Here is a 22,476-nt window from a genome sequence, read left to right on the forward strand (position 1 = left end):
ACTCTGTAAAATTGCCCCTAGTTGTTGTTTGTCTTGAACCGGTCACAGTTTGATCTGTGTTTGTGTTTTTAATGGTCCGAGCTCCGAAGCTCGTTACAGGTTTGCAACAGGAAACACAGACTTTTGCACAGAAATGGTGTCAAACCCAGACAATAAGTCATGAAAATATAATCAATTCAAAATAAATAAATCCTGACATCCTCATGATACATAGAGTAAGTCCAAAAAAAACCCCAAAACAAAACAGGAAGTAAACACCAGGAACACAGATTGTAGGCTCACAGGGCTTCTCATCGACTCGTAACGCGGCGTTTGTCTTTTCACAGGTGTGAGATGCTGATATGATCGGTCCTGATGTGCAACGCTGCTGTGCTGCCTTCACTTGTCTCCCTGCGCTGCTGCCATACACAGACTCTCCTCCTCCTCGATGGTCTCCAGCTCGTCCGTGCGGATGGCCTGGGTGATTAGATTCAGCTCCTCACACATGGTCTCGTAGCGGTACGCCACGCGGATGTCAGGAACGTTAGAGCGCCTGATGTCGTTGCTCTCCTGCCCCTCTTTGATGTAGTTGGGGCCCAGCCAGTAGCTCTTCACCTGAACCAGAGGATCAGTGCAAGTTAACCGTCAGCAGAGCTCGCCATGCGTGTTTGGCTAATCCGTCTGCATGCGGTACGACAGGAGGACGCCTACTGCACGCGCTCAATGAGTCTCACACTAGCTACTGCACTTCCAGCTCGCCCTCTGCTCACCGGAATGCAGAGCTTTGCGTATTATTTGCAATTACTTTGACCAATAACGTGATTACAATACGATTCGCAGTATTGGGATGAGTTACACTTGTGTCATTCACATTTTAATTGAAAAACATATTCAAATCTTCAGTTTGTCTAAACGAGTTATCAGCTGAAAAGGTAATGGCGGCGGAGGCTACAGCAGAGCCCGAGCGCGCTGACAGACGTGCGTGATGCCAGAGATGGAGACACAAGTGCTACACGGCAGCAGTGATAGCTAAACACAGCCTGGCTCAAATGAGCGCTGTGGCTCACTGGAACGCTGTGACGCGCGAAACACAATTCAACTGTGACTAATTTCATCGGCTACATCTGTGTTTACTTGCCATGAGAAGTCAAAATGGCTGCTGTGAAAAGGCCCTGAGGTGAGTGCCCGACAGATAACTGATAGGCGGGGTGATCGATACCTTGTGGGAGAATCCACTCATCAGCACACTGTTCCTGGCCAGCTCACACATGTCACAGGAGCTCAGCTTCCACACCTGAGCGGCGATGCTGTACTCCTCCATCAGGGGCTCCTACAGAGACCAGAAACAAGCACACAAAACGCTCCAGCCTTCATCGCTGACATCATACTCAGCGCAGTCACACTCTTGTAAATCTCTTGCGTGTGAATATCTGCCCGCAGAAATGAAAACAACTCCGGAGAAGCAAATACAAAATGGAAATACGCAGACTCAAAAAGACAGGGATTCATCTGAGGAGTTTAGCAGTGATTCAAAGTGTTTTTTTAATCCCCCGTCAGTGTAAAAGTGCTTTAATTGTCCTAAACACTATCAACATTGTTAGTCATGTGATTAAAGCAATTAAGACATCAGGCATTTCTGATTAGATGTGCACCAGTTGTAATAAAAAGACTTTCACGTCACTTATTTAGTCCCCCTGTACAAAATGTAGCTGCGGCAGCAAAGAGAGGGCCAAGCATTCCAGCGAGATAGGGTTACCATGGAAACCTGGCCGGGACACGTTAAAAAGCTCCTGATAGCAGGTTTCACATCAGCTGACCCAAGATCGGGTTCAACTGAGGTATGAGCTCACATCCTGTTTGGGTCTCTGGCCTGTGGTGTCACTATACTGGATTATGAGATTATGGTTAAACTGAATTGGTCACCTCTCATATCCAGAGACTTCACCTGACACGAAAAATACCTCAGTGAAACCTAACAGCCTACTGGAAGGAGGAAGCGTTGCTCGTTGTGGTGACCCGCTAGTGGCCGAATGACACAAACGCACATCCTGAGCAAAGCAGAAGCATCCCAAGTGGACTAAAGGAAGTTTGCGCTGAAGGATTTCTGGGAGAAAAGCCCTTTTCCATCTTTCTGTCAGGAAGAGTTTAGGTTTAACGTGGTTCATGTAAGAAAAAAAAAAAAAAAACACTCCCACAAAAACTTTTTTTCAAGACTCAGGCGAGCCCTCACAGTAAACTTCTCCAATGTGCATCCCCGGGTTGAGTAGATATAATTCTCCCTCCCTGTTTTTTTTTTTTTTTGTGGAAAAGTAATGACATCACTTCCTTTTTCACTGGCTGTGGCGCAATTTCGTGAATCGCAAATGTCAATCATGTGGTTCTCGGGGATCCAGAGACATTCAGCCAGTAGAAGGAGAAGGGGAACAGAGAAGAATACACGACTGGAATCTACACATATTTGCCGCTTTGCCCTCACTTATCATACCGGCACAGCACGACAATATTCTTCATTTTCCAAGTTGTGAAGATTTTGAGGAAAAATCAAATGACCTTGGTGAAGTGAAACTGCAGGGGGTCGTCTGTAGACAGCGAGACCATGAGGCCTCTGGACAGGTACTCTGGCAGGGGATTGCGATGGTAGCTGAGGAAGAGGCTGTTGTTGCTGAGAGGAGACATGGCGATGCCTATCTGGGCCAAGTAGTAGAGATACTGAAGCACGGGAGCCTGGTGGCACATGAGGCACACGCGTTATACCACAGCAGTATCACGGCAGCGGATGTACAGCTACGCACACAGAAGCCTCACGGAGGGAAGCGCTTGCTCGCCTCAGTGTGTCAAATAAATCAGCTGTGGCGCTATTGAGGTCGCACCTTCCTGAGTAGCAGCCCGTGGGAGATGTTCTCAGACAGCATGAAACCAGACACCAGGTGATGGATCGGCCCCGCCTCCCCACAATGAGGACGTAGTACAAGAGTGTGAAACCCCCGCCGCCTGGAATGAGGAGACACAGAAGGGTGACCTTCAGCTATTTCTGTATCCTCTTAGAAAACACGACACCTAAAGGCATGGGGTGAACCATTACAGAGCGACTTTGGTTTGTTCCCGTTGTGTTTTTGAGCGGGACAGGTGTGAAGATGGTTGGAAATTGAACAAAGGAAATAACGTCCAGCTACAATATAAAACTGAAAAATGGTTAAGCATTTGGAAGAAAAGTTCATCATTCCGTTATTTTTTTTTTCCCTTTAATGACTGCATGAAAGTCCAGGCATTTTACAAAGAGTTCATATTGAAAATATTGAAATGGAGGTGCTTCTTTGTCAACCAGGTTGTATTATTATCAACAATTTGATGGCAAATTATAACAGGAGGCCTTTGTGGGGTTTTTTTGCAACCTTATAATTTTCCTGTATCTTTTTCTTCTTAGAACAAAAAGTACTAATTATAATAACAATAATGATAATAATAATAATTAGTAGGGATGTCCTGATCCCATTTTTTCGGTCCTGATCCGATCCTGATTTTTTAATGATGAGTAACTGCCGCTCCCGATTTTTTACCGATCCGATCTTTTTTCTTACCCTGAATAAACTCAATCATGGGATTTAGACTTTTCTCTTGGTGGATTGCAAAATAAATTGGATTGTTTGCTTCAATGATCGATCCGCTGTGAGGAAACTTGTCTTTCCTTAAACTAGCGAGCGGCGTCTGCTGCTTCAGACCAGCTTTTGATTGAGTAGCAGCGCTGTATTCCTTGTATTCAGCTTCATGTTTCTTGAGATGCTGAATTAAATTAGTTGTGTTATAGGAAGCCCTGTTGCTGCTACCATGTGAAACCATTAGCTTGCAGACTCTGCATTTTGCTGCGGGTCTGCCTTCGTCTTCCAACTCGTAGAATCGCCACACGGCCGACGTAGTTGTTGTGTTTATAAACGTGGAGACGTGCGGCCGGCGGACACCTTCAACCTCAATACGTCGCGTCCGTTCAGAGGACGGCAGTGATGATTAGTAGAGGGCAGAAATGTGCCTTTTATTTATACACTGCGGGGTATAAATGTATAACGTTATTGATATTTTTCAAGATCGGATCGGGGATTTTGAACGCAGATCGGCGGATCACCGATGTAATAAAATATGGATCGGGACATCCCTAATAATTAGAAAATATATAACAAAAGAGTTCGAGTTGTGACCCTTTCTGCTACAGACACCAAAATGAATCAGGGACTATTGGCGTTTAGAAAAAGCAGGTTATGTGAACGGAGGTGTGGCCACGTACCTGCGCAAGTGATTCAGGACAGTCATGTTTGCATACATATAGTAGAGGTAGTAGGAGTAGGGCGGGTTGTCCTCTTCTGTCCAGTTGACTGGCAGTGGACTGTCCAGGTTGAAGATATGTTGCTCGGGTTTGGACTCGTCATCCACGCTGTCAAAACCAACAACCTGAGTGAGGATGCAAGAGGAGATTCATAAAACCCTGAGACGTCTGGCCACACCTGAGAAATCACACAGAGGAAAGACTCCGTACGTGCTGCAGGAAGAGGTGCAGCTCTGGGTGGCTGCCCGGGTTGATGGTAACCTCAAACAGAGGCATGAAGATGTTCTCCAGCATCTCTTGGAAGTTGGACAGCTGCTTCTTAGTGTGGTAGACGTCACTTTGAGGAGAACGGACGTGCAAAAATCGTTTCAAAAACGTTGCTTCGATGTCCAGGTGCTTCATGTGGTAAAGGCTCAATGACAAAAATAAACCGTGGCATCCACTCAGAAAAACTAAACATTTGATCATGACTCAAGATAAATCATTTATACATTTAAAAACAAAATATTGACGAAACTAAGTATAACTTCTAAAAAAAAGTTAATCACGTAACATTTTGATATTTTTTGTCTTTGCCGTAAAGTCACTTCTTGTAAATATTCAAACACGCACGTACAACAATAACCACTCTACTAAATTAAAGCAAGTGATAAAATGTAGCTGGACATTTTCACCACTACTTACAAAAGTCGCGGCACCTGCACGAGCCAGCGCACGTTGTCTGAGTAGACCTGATGCTTGACAGCCCACTTGGCCAGTTTGTGCCACTCGTCTCGGGAGCGGCCGTAGATGGACAGCCTCAGCTCCACGTTCTGGTACTTGCTTTCCTCCAGGTCAGCCATGACTTCCTGAGAGGCAGTGACACAAAGAGTCAGCAGAGGGCGCAAGTGTATTCTAAAGTCACTCTGATGGGATCAAAGGTGAAAATGGGTTTAGCACCTTAATGATGTGACCAAAGTATTTCCCCTCGATGTAATTGTCTGTTTTGATGAAGATCTCTCTCAGGATGGATTCACCGATGGGATTATATTTGGCATTGAACTTATCGAACCGATGGAAAGTGTTGCGGTCCTGGAAAAAGTTACAACTGTGTCATCCATCAGTCATTTACTGAACCTGCTCTCTGGTTGAATCTTCTATCAATCTAGTTCACTCACCGCGTGCATGTCCAGGGTGTCCACACTCAGGTCAAAGGCCGTCAGGTTCATGCTCTCAAACACCTCCATGAGCGTCTGACCCTTGCCTCTTTCCACATGCACAATCTCCCGGGGATACTTCTTCATCGCTCTTTTGATAAAGCGTAGAAGGTGCTTTTGGTTCATGCAGGACGAGGCGTGGATATGCGTGTCCACCTGTGAAACAATTCATACAAAAAAAAAAAAAAAAAAATCACGCGTGGGAGTCTGGCTGTGGAGTAGGAATAGATTTGTTGAAGTAGAAACAGCTCTCAGGTTACCTTACGGATGTTGTAGAAGTCTCGGTGTGGGACTTTTTTCTGTGCTGCCAGCTCTTTCATCTCGTTCAACAGGATGTGCATCTGGAACTTGGAGCTAAGATACTGCAGACGACGGTAGCAGAAAGACTTCCTGTGGCAAAAGGAATACAGGACAGCGAATTCTTTCATAGGGTAGTATAGAGTATTTGAACAGTCACATTTTTTTTCCAGTTGTACAAATGTACAGTTTTATGTATTGAAAAAGAAAAACAACTAAAAGGAAGTACACTGGTCCGTTGATAATGAGGGCCATCATGACGTTCATGTCTGCGATGTAGTCCTGCAGGTCTGGATACGGCAGGTCCAGCTCTGTGCTCCTGTCAGCAACACAGACATGTTAGCCTTTTCTCTCTGTTGCCAATTTAAATCTAAAAAAACATCTCCCGCATCCTAAAACATCAAAAGATGAAACGTGCGTGCAGCGAGTGATCCGTCATCTCACTTTTCCATTACGGTCCTGGTTGTGTACACATGCATGACACCGTTCACCATCTTGCAGCCGTAACCCATGTCAGGGGGCATGCTGGCAGGGTCCTGGTTCTCATAGGGATGTGTTGCAGAAACAGGTGGGTGCACTGTGGCATCTGAGAGAAGACAGAATGGGCGCAATGTGTCACACATGCAACTAAGGCCTACACGTAGCGGCAGCCTGTTCAGGGGTGTGTAACAGATGGATCGTGAAATCTGTGGGTGCACCTTGTGATGTCTTGATGTGGGAGAGCTGCACATGACACTGGGCATGACTTGTGCCATATTACCAGCAGATTACTTATCATTTGTGACTAAGCAGAGCCAGAATCATCAGGGATAGCGCTGCAAGCAAGGGCCAAATATAGTGAGAAATGCCTGTTTTCAGAGTTGACAAATACATCTCTTGTTGGTCGTGCAGTATGTGAGCCTGTTGTGGGCATGTGGTCACACCTGCTGCAGCAGTGGTCTCTGCCGTGTCTGGGATCTCCTCCTCATAGAGGTCCAAGTCCAGGGGTCTCTCGCTCAGCTCCTGCAGGTAACGAGAGGTGACCCTGCAGAAGCTCTGCAGCGACAGACCCATATACTTCTGCCGGATGAACAAGGCCTTCACGACACACTTGGCAGCATCCAGCAAGTCTGTGAAGGGAACCTGGAGTGAAGAGAGGAAAACGGGAATAAAAGCAGGCGTCACCTTGAAACTGTTGTTTAAGTGAGAAAAGTAGGGGTGCACGGTCGTGGAGTTTTCGCCAGTATTTGATGATGCATATTTTATTTGTATTTGAGAGTAGTTGTTTTTCTTTAAATTTCCACATTTGGAAAAGCTCCTTGCCAATTGCTGCTTCATCATAAACAACAAGCAAAAAATGAAGTCAGTAAGTCTTAATTTGCTCTGATATCAATATCAGCGATCACTTCGATACAAATAAATTTAAAAAATGACCGATGTCTTCCGTTACAGATGAGGCGCAGACATCCTTAAACGTGTGTTGACACTATAATTGTTTTCTAACTGGTCTCTCTGCAGCAACCCTGCTGACCTACCCCACACTTCTCCTCTCCAGATATCGTGACTCTCTGGTACTCCCTCTCTGGGAGCTGCTCTCTCTCCTGCACGTCCGGAGCTTGGCTCTGCTCCTTCATGTATCTAACAGCGAACCAGTAAACAAATGTTTTTCTCTGTTCCATTCAGGCAGTTGAAGATAATGAAATCACTGTTGCCTACAAAGACTCACTCCAGATCTGTGGCACTGTCAGTCTTCATGAACTCCTGTTTGGCCCGGAGCAAGATGTCAGGTTCAAACCTGCGGACGCAGAGGTGCAACTCGCTTTAGGATCATTACCGGCTTTAAAAATCAAAGTCAACGCAGTCACACGCGTTTGTATATTGAACACTGTGTCTCTGCTCCCAAGTACTTGACATCCTGGCTGATCTGCCGCTCGAGGCGATGACGTCTCTCCTCCAGCTGTTCGATGGGACTGTCCTCTGGGAATTCATAAGGGGCACTGCGCATCTCACTCTCCGCCAGACTGCGTGAGAAAAGCTCCTTCACAAAGACAAACACAGTTTACGTCACGATCAAAGACTGTACATCTAATGCATTCAAAAAAAGTCCTGAGTCATGATTTAAGCATCATCAGCTGACCTCTGCGATTTCCTTGTACTTCCCATCCATGGATGTACGCAGGTCAATGGACTGCTTCAAGGCCACAGGGATCCCGGGCAAGGAATGCTGGGAAGTGAGGAGGTGGCGGGCACCTCGCAGATCAACTGAGAATAAAGAAGAGGAGAAAAAAGGGAGGACTAGAAAACAACTAGAAAACTTCTATATATTTCTCTGCTATAATACCTATTATTCTGATAGGGTTTTATTAAGAATTTTTAAAAAATGAAGCCCTAACGTGCATCGTCTGACTCTGTCTCAAACTGGGTGACTAGTTTTACTTTGAAAAGCTAAACAGCTTGCAACAGTTGTGTCCTAATAACTGTCAGAGAAGTTATTAGCCCCAACAAAAATAGAGAGCGTCTTTGAAAAAGAGCATGGGAAAAGTAGGTTTGACACAAACATGAATCTTCCAAACTTGCCAGCTGGATTTGCTTTGCTTATGATTTTAAATTCCCTCAGTAAAGCACTAATTCACGCAGACCATAACAGTCTGCAGAAGCTTGTTGTTCCTCTCTTAGCAGGCCTCCACACAACAGTGGAGGTCTGAGCTCAGCGGCTGTTTGTGCCTCAAGACACAATGGGCCATTCAGGTGCAGAGCCCATCAGCAAGTACACCGGCGAAAGCCCTCCATTGTTGCTACTGCAACTTTTACACAATCCCAGTGGTCATGGAGGGGCAAGAGGGGAAAAAAACACACCAAGGAAGTAGGGAGAGTCTGAAGAGGATGGCTGTGAGTGGATGCTGAGAGGGAAGGTTGTGAACGGCAGAAACAGACGCGTCGGTCAGACTGCTTCACCACCTCATTCCCCCTCCGGTGTTTATTTAGCAGTTTGGTTGTGAAGATATTAATCTTGCCCTTGAAACTACGCACCTGCCACTGAAATATTCATCATCCTGCTAAATATTTCACCGTGTGTGTGCTAGAATGACAGCGGATCTGCGGTCCTTCAGTATTAATAGACACAAAAGAATGTCAGTGAGTGTAAACAGCCGTATGACAATAAAACACTATTGTCATCATGCTATTGTGCCGCTTGATTTATTCAAATATGTCTGCAGTGGCTTGCTTTCTGCAAAACAAAGGGAGAACAGAGATGCCAATTAACCAAGCAAATATACAGCAGACAAAAAGATTAATTATAGGAACAAAAACACTTGCTGTAGAAGAGGTGATGGCGTAATCACTGGCTTCACTGCAACCTTCTGCCTAACACTATCCATCCACGCATCCTACTCAACACGCACGACAAGTTTGCCAGTACCACAACGCAGCAACATCCCTGCACTTGAAGATACTTTCAGAGGAACTTCTGTGTATAAACAAGCAATCACACGCTCGGGCTTTGTTCTATCAAGAGTTGAATACTGTCACCGAATGAGTTTAGGTAAAGGAAATAGTGAAAATGAAAGACTGGAGGAGGAATAGTGGTCAGACTAATTATATGACGTATCCTGTATGTTAGGACTAAGTATTCATACAAAACAGAATCAAAGAACAAACATTGGCTCCTCCATATCTTATTAATAATGGAACTTGAAGTTGAAATGGTCCTGTCACTTGTCTCATCTTCTGGCAGTGACAGTTTCTACAAACAACCATCCAAGCGTGCTTCCAGCACATCCCAGGCTTCACCTCAGCTTTTTCTGTCGTTACTGTTGCAGCTGTAAAAAAGCTGAGTAAACCGAGGCACAATCCCTGCCACCTCTCACCGTCACACTTTGGTCTGATGACATTCGACAACAGTTAGCAGAGGGCTAACGACAGGTAGCCATCAGTATTTAGGGTTTTATTATTCTTGTAATCAAAAACAACAATACAGCAGCTCTTCCTGTCCCAACTTTTTCGCTGCCTCTGTTTTAGAAATGGATTCGAGTCATTCTGGATAGAGTGGCATCATCTGCAAACATGATGAGAGAAAGGTACAGAATACTGGATACATTTGGTACATTCTTATTATGAATGGGGGGTCTTACATGAATAATTTGTCTGCCACAGTTAAAAGGCATTTTTGTTCATTACAAATGAGAGATTTTTGTTTGCTTTGTGCTGTAATCTGCTCTCCATCTCACCCGTGTAAAAAAATATGTGATCTCCCTTTTCCACGCCGCAATTACGATTTACACAAATTTAAATCAAAATGCAAGAACAGGCAGTGTTTCTCCCCTGGTGGCCAAGGTCAAATGGTGGTAACCATGAATACAATAGTTAATGCTCTGGAGAAAGCTAATGCATGCAGAGGAAATACACGCTGTGATGCTGAACTCTGCCTTTCAATCGTAGCTACAAAGTCTACAAAGTCAAAGCCAGAGACAGATGTTCCTGTGCTCATAGCGAGGGACACGCCTGGGTAATGCAAGATGTTATCTCTGCTGTCGGTTTGGGTGTATCAATTTCCTCTGATAACAGTGGATACTGTGGTGGAGGGCACTATGCGACCAGCGGCAAAGACATCCAGGCTGGGCCACAGTAAAACCAAGCCTAGCCAAGCCTACCGGACCCGGAGCTAATCCCCTAATGGATGCTATATTTGGATCAGTTGCATCTATGGTTATATAACAACTCATCCCCCCTGCAGTTTGACAGCAAACCACTCTGAAATTCAGTCGAATGTATATAACCTGTTCAACCCAAGCTTTTATTGATATAATATGAGCAGGATAAAGGCAGCGTGAGTTCTACTACCTATCTCCAGGCACTTCAACATATCTTATGTAAACATGTTGTATCTGAGACAATGAAACGCATCGATATCCACAGTTCATTGTTCCATATTGCAACTGAGCCTAAAAATGAGGTCTAATAGTATCAGCTAGCCCAGGGACTTCCCCTGCATGTATATTTCAGCAGCAAAAGAGAGTACAGGAGTCTCAAACCAGCTGGATTGGTGTCAAAGGTCCACAGGGACAAAACAACAAGAGGAAAGTAGTCTGGATCACACAAGCCAGAGAGGAGGGACCATTAAGAGACGACCTCTCAGAGGCAGCCAGGAATCTCTGGATGATTTAACTTACATACTCGTATCAACAGATTTTGTTTCCATCATCACACAAGCCATGCACCACCGAGCACTGAGTACCTGCTCCCATTGACTGTGCAGTTTTGTATTCAGCCCACAAGAAATGCCGGTGACTCAGTCTCTGTGGCAAATGTCTCACTGTTAGAACCAAGTGAACTCACAGCTCACGAGTGTGCGTGCTGCTGAGGAAGCAGGGATGCTCCCAAATATAAACAATGCAGTATTGTCACATTTTCAGATGTTTTAGCATGTTAGTCTCAAAAGACGTTGTCTTTGAATGGGTTGTAAAAAAATAATCTTTTGGAATAGTTGAACGTAATCGTAGAAGTAAAATTATTTTAAATAAATACGTCAAAACAAGTCGTCACAAGAGAATGGTGCCCTAATAAAAAATAACATGGGCCTGATAATAATTTCAATGAAAAACTGCATCAAAGGCGTAAGAAACAAGATTAGACTCCAGCCCTCAGTGCCTCATGGTACCCAAAACGCAATCGTGGTCAAATAACCAGGAACACGTCTACTAAAATATCGGTGAAGTAGGTCATTTGTCCTCTTCAATCAAAAGATTCCCTAAATCCCACGCTACATCATAAAAATCAACATAAAATCTCTTGTGTGCTGCTTTTCACAAGGAACTATTTAAGAGACACAATATAATGTAATTACGATGAAATCCGTCCTTTCAGAAGATAAACACTCATGCATTGCTGGGACAAAGCAGTGGGATCTAATTTGCTGCTTCAAGGATGCTCACTCTGCCAGCACCTCTCACTGCATCCAACAGCTGCAGTCTCGAAAGACGTGTAATCAAAGTCTTTCTACGCCAGGGTATGGTTTAGTCTCTGCAGCTGTGTGAACTGTCTGCACACTGATGTTGGGATACTAGCAGAAACTTCCTTCCTGCCTCTCACCCTTCTTAGTAAAGAAAACTGAGGACAGAGGCAGAACGTTCCCTCGCCTTGAGGACAACCCTTTGCATCAGATTCTCTGTTGCAGGGGTTCAGCACAGTCTATCGATCTGCTCTCCTTCTTTGTGCCAAGTTGCATCTTTACATCATCCGCTAAAGACACAAGAAAGCTAGTTTGTGGGTCGACACACATTCTCCTCATCACATCAAAGGCAGAACTGCTCAGGGCTATTACACAAAGCTGTCAAGGGACAGGCAGAGGAGAGTGGCAGTGAGTGTGAAAGAGGGAAAGGAAAATAGGGGGAGGGTGAGAGCGTTGTTTGTGCTTTTGCACGGGGTGAGGGTAGTGGAGCATACCTGCCTCCTCAGAGCCTGCGTTAACCAGCAGCTAGCAGGGCAAAGACAGGAGAGAGACAGACAGAGGGAGAGAGAGAGACAGAGGGAGAGAGAGATACAGGCTGTCCTGGCAGGGAGATGGAGCATGCCAAACAGCAAATGGCCCAGGATGACGTCTGCCGTCCTTTCAAGATGGGTTAAACACGATGGAGGGGAGGCAGGCAAAGAGAAGGAAACAAGAGAGAAACCCTTCAAACACTCATTCAAATCACCAAAGTGCCCAGAACCACACACACACACACACACACACACACACACACACACACACACACACACACACACGCTCTCAGACTCAAGCATTCATGTCCACTGTTGCCTTCATCTGTCCCTGTCATACATACAAAGAGCTGGTCCAGCAGATCCATGAACTCCCCCTCACATCCCAGTGAGTGACCCCCCTCTGCTCTGTCTGCCTCCTGGATCAGGCCAGCTGTCGCTGCACTAGCTGCCTCTGGAGCTGATCTTCCTCATTTAAATGCCTCTGACATCTATCTGGAATGTACCATAAGAGGCACAGGAGGAGGGGGGAGACCACATACATCAGCAGACGATGTGGATCCTCCGCGGCGCAGCCTGCTGTGGCTTCTCCAGAAGCACCCCCCCCTCATGTCTGCCTGATCCTGCTGGCTGTGTTTTGCTGAGGGGACCATGTGTTCAGGATGTTTTTGCGTGTGTGTGTGTGTGTGAATAAAATGGTGCTGTCTCAGCGGTAAGGTTTGAGATGTCATGGTCTGAATAGCAGCCGTCTGACAGAGACGGCTGTCTAATAAATGAGTCCTTGCCTCCATCTCCTCTCACATGAATGAAATTAAAGGGCCAGCACGTTGTCCCCATTAGAGCTGCAGCAGGGGTTTCTGGAACATGATTCCCCCCAGCAATAAACACACAACTGTGTGTCTGCTAGGATGAAAACACACATTCACAACTCAGTGAGCTGAACGAAAAAATGCCTGCGTTTCTCTGCAGTCGTATCTCCCTACCTTTATACTTCTGCACTGAATGTAAATTTGCTCTGGATAACAACAGCGGCTGCAAGGAGGCAAAAATGTGAATGGACTCACCTGCTCTGATTCTGTCACAACACCCTCCTTCTATCGGAGTTCACCCAGAAGGTGTCTCACCTCCCGTCATGGCGAGAAATACTTGCGAAAATCTCCACCACTGGTTTTTCTAAATGATCTTCCCAGAGAGAGTCGCCGTGTTTGGATCTGTTGTTACGAAAGACTTAAATCCTTTCATTTCCAACCAAAGAGGCTCAATCAACATCTGTTTGTGTAAAATGTTTGTGCTGCTTATCTCATCTTCTCTTGCTCAACAGAATTCGACTGTTGTCTTTAACCAAGGAATCTTTACCTTTTTCTCACCCTGACACACACACACACACACACACACCCTCATAGAAATATGCAACAGGGCTTATTTTTTTGCACATGATATATAGAGGGTATATCTATCTTATTTTGTCTCCTTTTTCTACTAAGTTAGTTGTGCCTTACATTGCGTAATATTTTCTGGTTGTTATTCCCGGTGGGTTTGTGTAGGCCTGTGTTTTTATCATTTTGGGCCATGTTATGCAGCTACAGTTTAGCCGCTGCAGGTGTCGGGTGATTCGTGCTGCCTGTTATGTGACTGCAGTCGCCAAATGCTTGGGACCAGACTGTTAGTGAATATTTTATAACGCGTCAATCTGAGGGATGCAGGTTTTTGTTGTTTTGCTCGGTTTTGATTGGTTTTTGTTAGCAAAGTTAACACATCGGTGACTGAATATGACAAATAGGTTGTAGCAAAAGATGAAAGGTCAAGGAAAGGACATTTATTTCTGCTTTGAATACTGACAAAAGTCACTATGAATAAAAAAAGCAGAGGGAGGCTGATTTTTTTCTTCCATTTTTGAAATTGTCAACATATTTCATTAAAAAAAAAAAGAAAAGCAAAACCGATAATGAACTTTACAATGTGCCACAACTGGAGTTTGGTTTCCACAGCTGGGCTGGTCCTTGGGGTTAAAGCTGTTGTTGTTTGTTGTGCACTATTTTCAGCTGTGGACTTGGGAGTGCTAGTGAGTATTCGCAGCTGCGGAATGACGTGTGCAGGATCCTCAACAATAAATTGCTGCACTCGCTGCACTCCATCTACTGTAGTTCAAACGCGTCAGCTTGTGCGCCTCTTTTTTTTATTTGAGAAGGTTTTTCCTGACAAAAAGGAAATCAGAGATATAAAAGCTTATTATTCTGTCTTTTATTCAAGTTGTTGACAGAAAGTGAGATATATTGCTAATATTATTCTTAAAAAATACAAATTCTGAATCTGTTGTCACCATTTACAAGTATAAACTGATATATTAGGATTTCCAGCACAATATACATGTATCTTTATTTCCCCTAGAAGATAAAATGGGAATGAAATATAACAGCTGTATAATCCTGGCTTTACACTGCCAGTAAAACTGTTTTCTCCACATATCAGACTTGTTGAGTGGATTCCTCCCAAAATGGATCAGTCAAGCTGGAAAAGCACTGCTGATAAACCAGACAAAGAAGGTCACGTGGAATCTGACGGCCAGCAAAGGACCGCTCCGCCACTCAAGATTGTTTTTCCTCACTGCACTCAAAGGTAAAACTGCCCTCCAGAGGAGAAAGTTATTTGGTTCATCATGAGGAGCACAACAAACATAATTATTATTCACTGATTCACCATTGCAGCTGCACCTATTCCCACCGGGCGCCCTCTGGTGGCCAGATGCTGTAACACACTCATCAACGTGCAAGGAGACCAGATCCAACAGTAAGGGCAAAAATTGACCCAACCTGACATCATTCATAAATTCAAGGCTGTTGTGGAGACTTGAATAAAGATAATCATTATTAGTTCAAATCTTACAGTGCTGCATTCAATATTCTATTCAATCTACATTGCTAGATTAAAAAAAAAAGTCTTTATGAAACCAAATTAGGTCTTCACCAAGCACAACTGCCCCCTTTCATGGTTTATATAAATAATCTCAACAGCAACATCTTAAAAGTTCATTATTATGTTTCTATATTATTAAAAACAAATATTACTTTTTTTTCTACAGAAGTGTGTCATATTTGTAAAAAGTGTTCAGAGGCAGAGGTACAAAGTCGCATGAAATTGAAATCAAAATTAAGTTCTTCAGTTAGTTCTCTAGCCACCAGATTCGGTTCTTGATTCAGTGTGTCATTTGCAATCATTGACCATCATGCACTGTACCTTTCAGGCAGGAGTCAGGCTCTCCACGAGTCAACGTGCTGCAACTGGCCTCAGGTTGCATGGCTATATCTCGTGGATCACCACCCCAGGTCAGAGATTCAACACAACAAAGGGTGGTCCCACCCAGGGGGCGCAAGTCCATGAGACCTCTGAGGGGACCAGCTACACCAACAACTGTAAAACTGAGATGCACATGAAGAGCAACTGACTGAAGGTTAGCGGATGAGGGTGTTGGGCAACTGAAGGGTGGGAGTGCTCAGTCAATCATTTCTTACAATGTCAGATATTATCTGTAGAGACTCTGTCACCCCAGGGTGTGACAGAGTCTCTTTTCTCCGCGCAAGAGAACGTGTGTGGTCAAACACGTCACATGACAAGATGCGACACAACCGAAGGAGGTGGGGAAAAAGAAGTGGGCAAAGGATCAATAACTTTGAATGAGCTTGTGTTCTGACAGCAGTGGTAGTTTTAAATTCTGTTGCGCTCCTGAAGAGGAGGAAAGTCGAGTATGTTCCAATCTCAGCACATTCAAGGGATAAATATTGCACTTTTTACTGTATTCTATTTATCTGCTAGCTATTATAAATAATAATGATTTGGCATGCAAACAAACTAAAAAGCTACGAGTGGCAGTGACAGCGCTGTGTAATCCAGCAGAGACAACTGATGATGGTGGAAGCCCATATATCACGCTTAGTGTCGATAAATCAAATCAGTAGGGGAGAGGACACGTCCCGCTCGGCGGCGTCACCATCGTGAAAGCTCACGTCAGGATTTCTGATGGAATAAAATCCACCATATAGCAGAACATCACCTCGCGTCTGCATCCAAACATCTCATCCACCTCATTTTTTTTGAAACAAGTCATGTGTGTCACAGGTTATGTATGTAAACAAAGTTCCAACTTTGATCTAGAGGTGGTGCTAGAGGGCTCAAGCTGAACTACAGGGCCCTTGAGTGGCCTTGGAGACGACAAAAAAATATCTTGTGCTCGTAGAAATGTGTTTGTGTTCCCTCAGCTACTTAACAGCCACGAGGTAGCGCGTATTCACTTCATTCAATTTTTTTGGGGAGATTAAAAGAAAATGCGTGACCACAATTTCATTATTTTGAAATGTAATGATTTTAAGATACAAACTTTTCCCACGAATTAAATCAAATACCAGGGCAAGTTATCTAATTTCCTTGTAGCTACAAATGACTTAAATTAAGGGAACAATGCAGTTGTGATTCAGTCATAAACCAGATGTGTACACACTCACATAGACACACACCCGCTTCCTGGAGACAAGTTACCTAACAGCCCCCCCCCCAACACTGCCACAAATGCACAGGTTTTCTCCCCAGTTGCACATGTGGGTCTTCAGTTCCCGCCCCGCTGCATAAAGGTTTTAGCATGCATTTAATGGGCTCCTGTCAGTCTGTGTATGTTCTCTTAGTTAATATTCACACAACCATATTGTCAGAGAAAGTGTGTGTTTTTCTGTAAATTCATAACTTAATGGTTGTTGGTGTAATTTGCAGAACGAAGCTCCTGCTGTTCTCATTTGGGATGAGGGTGAAGTTCAACAAGTGAAAAACAGGACGAGGCACAGAATAGGTTTATTGGTGAGTGGGAGCTGTACAAATCTCACAACTACCTTTTTTCCACAGCGAGAGGAGTGATTCACCCACTGCCGCTCTCTGCCGAGTTCACTCCATGAGCCGTGCAGTAACGTGCTAAATCTGGTCAGCGCTGCGCCTCATCTCCTCACACACTCACTGGAGCACAAAGCAGTCTGACACACACCCAGCAGTTTATTATGTGTTCAGGGGTCCATAACCCCCATACACAGAGAGCTAAGACCGAACTACTGCAGCCGTACGCACCCGTCCCCCTCTGCTGTCATGACAGAGTTCATAAGGTTCATTATTATCAGTCAAACGTCCATAATTCCATAATTTATGATCTTGTTACAAAAGGCTACAGCTGATGGAAGAATCGTGGCCTTATTGAAGAGATACAATGATCTGTTTCCGCTATTTGTTTTACTGTGACTGTCTACTGTACAATCTGCCCTGGACTAGTTTAGCGTCCTTATGAAAACACAAAAGATGAGTCACGGAAATGTCATCTTTGCTTACTCAGATGCTTCCCAGGAAGCTTTGACAACATCAAACGTATCTTAATGTGCTTCTGCAGAGACCCAAGACCCCGCAGGGCTTTAGAACAGAATCTGTTTATACATCACAAAAAAAAACAAAACACCGACAACACAAACAAGACGATCCATCGCCGATGAACGTAAAAGCTAACGCCGGTTCTCATCCTCCCAAAAACTGCCAGACTCTGCAGCAATTTGGGTGACAGCTGCTGTCAGCTCGGAGCAATAAATGACGGCAATCACAGAAAACGTCCGTCTGAATCACCTCAACTGCTGTATTTATTGTCACAGTAAAAAAAAAAAAAAAAAAAAAAAAAAATCAGTCGGACTAACACTACAAGATGTGACTGTGTTACTGCGCCCAGTGTTAGCATGAGCTGGCTGACTTGGTTCTTTGAACCTTGCAAGCTTTATTTCAAATTCTAACTGTGCGGTGCTAGTATATCTTCTGTCTCCTGTACATGTGTCCAAAATCTCTGTCTGTGTGTTTGTGGCTTGATTATCTCTACACAACCGTTCATCCATTTGACATCAAACTTGCACAGTGCCTAGTTTGAAGTCTCTGGGGTCTGGGGGTCGCTAGGATTCTGGGCAGCTTTTGAGACGAGGGACTGAGAGCGCTCAAGGATCAGAACAACAGCAGATGATGAGCCCGGCCCCTCAAACAAAGTTTCCCATACAAGGTAAAGGGATGGGCGTGTGACATCATGTTATGATTTAATCTACAGCTTAGATGATTTGTGACTTGACACAACCATTGGCCCCGCCCCTAAAACAACTGGCACTGGCACAAGTTCTCATAGTATCAAGAACCACAAGTGCTGCAGACCTTGTCACGACATCTTCTCCTGATGTCTAGAAACTTTTAAAAATAGGAAAACTTAGCATGTCTGTGTATGATTACGCTTTTTACTTGACATGACCCTCATAGGCTGAGCTGAACACGACTCATATTTTTCTGACGGAGCTGTTGTGGTCACCCGTTACTGTAAATGAGACAGATTACACTTCAGTCCACTGTGGTTTAATTGAGAAATGACACTGAATGAAGAGAGGGAGGGATGGATAAATGGCCGGTCATCCTACATTCTTTGTAGTTTGGATGAAAGGTGAAAGATGAAAGGCTGATCAGTGTGTGCATACATCAGAGTGAAGGCTAATCCTCTCATTCAGCGGGGGATCAAGTCCTGAGGTACCATCCTACATATACTCATCCTGCCATCAGGCAGCATGAAAAACACCAACATCTATTTATCTAAGTAGCACATCGATGCTCTCCAGGGAAAAGACTGTACCGTTTGTACAAGGTAAAATCCTAATTCTACAGTCAAGCTCACATTTCCTACCCCGTCGATGTGCTCAAGGGTCACACAAACGTTCACGTTAGGTTATAAAAACTGACAAAATAAGAGTTTTCACATGAAAACAGTAAGTTACGCAACGTTTCATTCAGCCGTGGCAGATCTTCAGATTGAAACTGAAAATCTGGCTGAATCTTAACATTATCTGAAGATGTGATGTGTCATTTTAAATATGAAATCAAAAAAAAAATCTAAACAAATTCAACGAAAATGAAGACGACAGCAAACGCCGGAGACCAGCTTGTTGACGTGATGGTCGAAATCCTCCACGGAGAGACGCTACAGCACCTCCCTAATCAACAGGTCTGCATTTCTACAAACTACTCCCAGACACAAAGTAATTCACACCCTCCTTTTCTAACACTGAAATGTCTACATGAACATAAAGTAAACAATGACACAACGATGCACAGTCCTGAGCCATGTACTCCGGCTGCGAAGAGTCCTCCTTCTATTTCAGGACCAGCACTCAAATGGTCCTCCCACTGCGGCCCCGGGGTCCCCCCACTCACCTGTGCTGTACTGCAGGCTTCCTCGCTTCCTGAAGGGGGACAAGGGCTTGCTCTTGGCCCCAGTGGTGGTCCCAGGGGGAGAGTTAGAAGACATGCTTCCAGGTTGTGCAGTTCAGCTTAGGAAAAAGGAAAACTGAGTGAGTCAGAGCTGCAGAGGACAGAGCGTCGAAGATCTACAGTCAGTTAAGAGAGAGGAAGGGAGAAAGGAGGAGAGAGAAGACGGGGATGAGAGATGTAGCACAGATGATGGCAGCTTCAGGCTCTCTAATTGCAGTCAGCTTCAGTGTGTGTGTCTGTGTGTGCTACGTGCCTGTTATCAGGGATTTCCAGACTGGTTGGTACAGCGTGGGGCTGCAGAGCATCCCTCTGCTGCAGCGAAACTGGTCCCGCCCCCCTGAAAGCCTTGCTGGAGCTGCAGCCCTGATGGAGGCTGGGGGGCGTGATGGAGAGGCTCGGCTTCCCCCCTGCCATGCACAAACACATACTGAATACAAAAGACACACACATACACACACACTGGGCACAAAACACACAGCAGGGCAAAGCTCTAGCCTGCGCTGTTTCCATGACAACCAACCACAAATTTAAGAGTGGGCAAACCAGTAGCGAGAGAAGTTGTGGTTACAGTTTAATTGACATAGTAATAGTAGATGCTGAGAATAAATGCAGAGATCAGCACAAAGGATGTAAATTCAAATGAATACCCACATTCTCACGTGGACTTGTCGAAAACAGTCCAACAAAGCTTGAAATAAAGTGTTTTTAACAACTCAAAAACACCTCTATGCAATATAGCGACAGCTATATATTAAGTTTTAGGCTCCAATGAAGAAGACTAGTCAAGTCTAGTTAAGGCCAGGCTGGATATGTGCAAGTTGGAATATGTGTTGACTAAATAATACTACAAAATCTGTGACTTTCACGATTAACCAGAGGTGCTTATATTTTTGAGTAGACTTTGAGTAGGCCCGAAAGTTAACAAACAGAAAATGAAAAGATGGACCTAAATTTTAAAATATATATTAATGCTAATAAACACAGGTTAGCGACATGAGGGGCGCTGCTGTCATATCCAGAGCATTGAAGGGTGTGTGAGGGGCAGAATTTGCTGTAAAAACATTGAAAAACCTTTCATTTAAATGAGGAAAACTTTACCCAATTAAATACAAGAGGGTGGGCCCGGAATTTTGCTTGGCGGTAATTGGGGTGAAACCGTTGTAATGGCGCTTAAATGACCATTCAGCTTCAAATGAAGGCACGTTCAGCAACTGTTTTGTTTTCGGTCAATGCCATGTCTTATTTCGTTTCTGTATTTAACGTGTTTGTTTTACCTAGACGAGACTAAATGTTTACCATCCTTCCCGACGGCAGTGGGCATTCGGCTCTGGGCGCCAGTGAGTGCCCAAGCTAGCGAGTTAGCTTAGCTGCCCCGCTTGCTGCAGCTCACATCCCTGACAAAATCTACATGCTTAACCGCTACAGAGACACAGGGGGCGCTAGTAAAGCAGAACTTGGATCGGTTCGCCAATGTCGACACTCCCACACTCCCGACCTGCTAGCTTGCTTGCATGCTACATCCAGCTACTGTTCACCGTGGAGTCAGCGCTCACGGTCGCTGTCGAAATCAGCCTCGTAGCTTGTAACCACACGGTCAAATCGTCCTGAAATTTACCAGCTAACTCAGGTGTACCTGCTGAGGTTAAACACGTCAGTTCTGGTGAATGAAGTCACCCATCGTCAGGCTCACCTGGGCACCGGTAACGTCAGCATTCCAGCTTGTTAGTGCCATCTGGAGCCCCAGAGCGTGAACTGCTCACGCATGCGTGTTTCAACGACGTGAGCCCCTCGCTGAGGCAGTCTGTCGGTCCTTGGCACCCTCATCAGGCCGCTCCCTCCAGGAAATGGTCTTATCTGAGAGGCGTAAATCACATTTTTCATGATAAATAATGGAAAGTTTTCATTAAATAAATGTCATTAAGATCAATACCACAGAAACTAATTACTGTCAGTGTTCCTCTGATAAGCAGAATGATGGGGGGGGGGGGGGGTTAACAGTATGAATAGGCTATGACACAAATCTCTATGTCTGTATCATGAGAATGAAATATGATGTTTTCTGCGCAAAGTGAGGCAAAATTTGCACGACACCAATGCAGGAGGACGAGCAAAAATTCATTGTCATTCAAGGGACGAAGCCAGAAATGGAAATCAGTCCGACGCCGTTGTTTGACAATGAACACAGATAAGGAGCTCAGGTCAGTGCTGACACACACACACACACACACACACACACACACACACACACACACACACACACACACACACACACACACACACACTCATGAACATACAGTTTTCCCTTCTGGATAGAAAACAAATACATGTTGATGTAAAACAGTGACCTTGGGCAGTTTTCTCCTTTCACCGCCGTGAGACACTTTGGAGCAAACTTGTGATTAATAAAGAAGCAAAAGAATAGCATCAGTAGGGATTTTGTCAAGGCACGTATGCACGATGGAGCTAGCGCCCTCTTGTGGTACACAAGCCGAACTAGCAAACGTGACTGCAGCAAAACAAAATACTGCAGTGTATAAATCTGAGGAGAGGGACAAGCTGCTGTTAAGCTGTAAAACAATCAACTCTCAGCATGTACGACTGATTTAGAATTGACCTATTTATTTTTGATTGACCTTTAGACTGGAATATTGAGTATAATGAACCTGAAGAATCTAGAAGCAGGCGGTGAATAGGACCAGTGTAGACACTGGACAATGTTGACGAATCCAGCAATCACTCTATTTTTCAGCAGGAGCAAAGAAATGAAGCTGGTGAGATCATTTATGTTGTCATGTGACAGCATCTCTTCCCCCCACAGACACATTTAATGCAGCAGATGGATGTGTGGGGGTGAACAAAATAGTTGTTTTTTTTTGTTTTGTTATTTCACTGAGATTTCGTGTTGCTCAGTAGGAAGGAGCC

The 22,476-nt window shown here is 44.6% G+C and overlaps 1 protein-coding gene across 7 annotated transcripts; it reads right to left on the minus strand.

Moving 5' to 3' along the window:
* Nucleotides 1–150: 150 nt before the first annotated feature.
* Nucleotides 151–21,344, minus strand: ampd2b (adenosine monophosphate deaminase 2b). Of its 7 annotated transcripts, none has more exons than XM_086214605.1 (20): nt 21,245–21,344; nt 19,808–19,961; nt 19,498–19,613; nt 7,904–8,028; nt 7,674–7,804; nt 7,493–7,561; nt 7,302–7,404; nt 6,711–6,909; nt 6,232–6,373; nt 6,017–6,106; nt 5,751–5,880; nt 5,452–5,646; nt 5,234–5,365; nt 4,979–5,142; nt 4,505–4,631; nt 4,256–4,419; nt 2,850–2,970; nt 2,530–2,703; nt 1,199–1,309; nt 151–594 (listed from the first exon to the last, which is right to left on the minus strand). In XM_086214605.1, exons 3-20 carry the CDS (start codon nt 19,589–19,591, stop codon nt 379–381), a joined length of 2,487 nt encoding a protein of 828 aa, XP_086070731.1. In that variant the 5' UTR covers nt 19,592–19,613; nt 19,808–19,961; nt 21,245–21,344; the 3' UTR covers nt 151–378. The 7 variants fall into 7 exon arrangements, with proteins under 7 accessions (XP_086070731.1, XP_086070729.1, XP_086070730.1 ...); XM_086214603.1 differs by having other exon boundaries at nt 19,498–19,670; XM_086214604.1 differs by having other exon boundaries at nt 19,498–19,670; nt 21,188–21,312.
* Between the last annotated feature and the right edge of the window lie 1,132 nt (nt 21,345–22,476).

Source organism: Aulostomus chinensis, chromosome 9 (assembly GCF_037954235.1).
Source record: "Aulostomus chinensis isolate RoL2024-O1b breed Wild chromosome 9, RoL_Achi_v1.0, whole genome shotgun sequence".
NCBI lineage: Eukaryota > Metazoa > Chordata > Actinopteri > Syngnathiformes > Aulostomidae > Aulostomus > Aulostomus chinensis.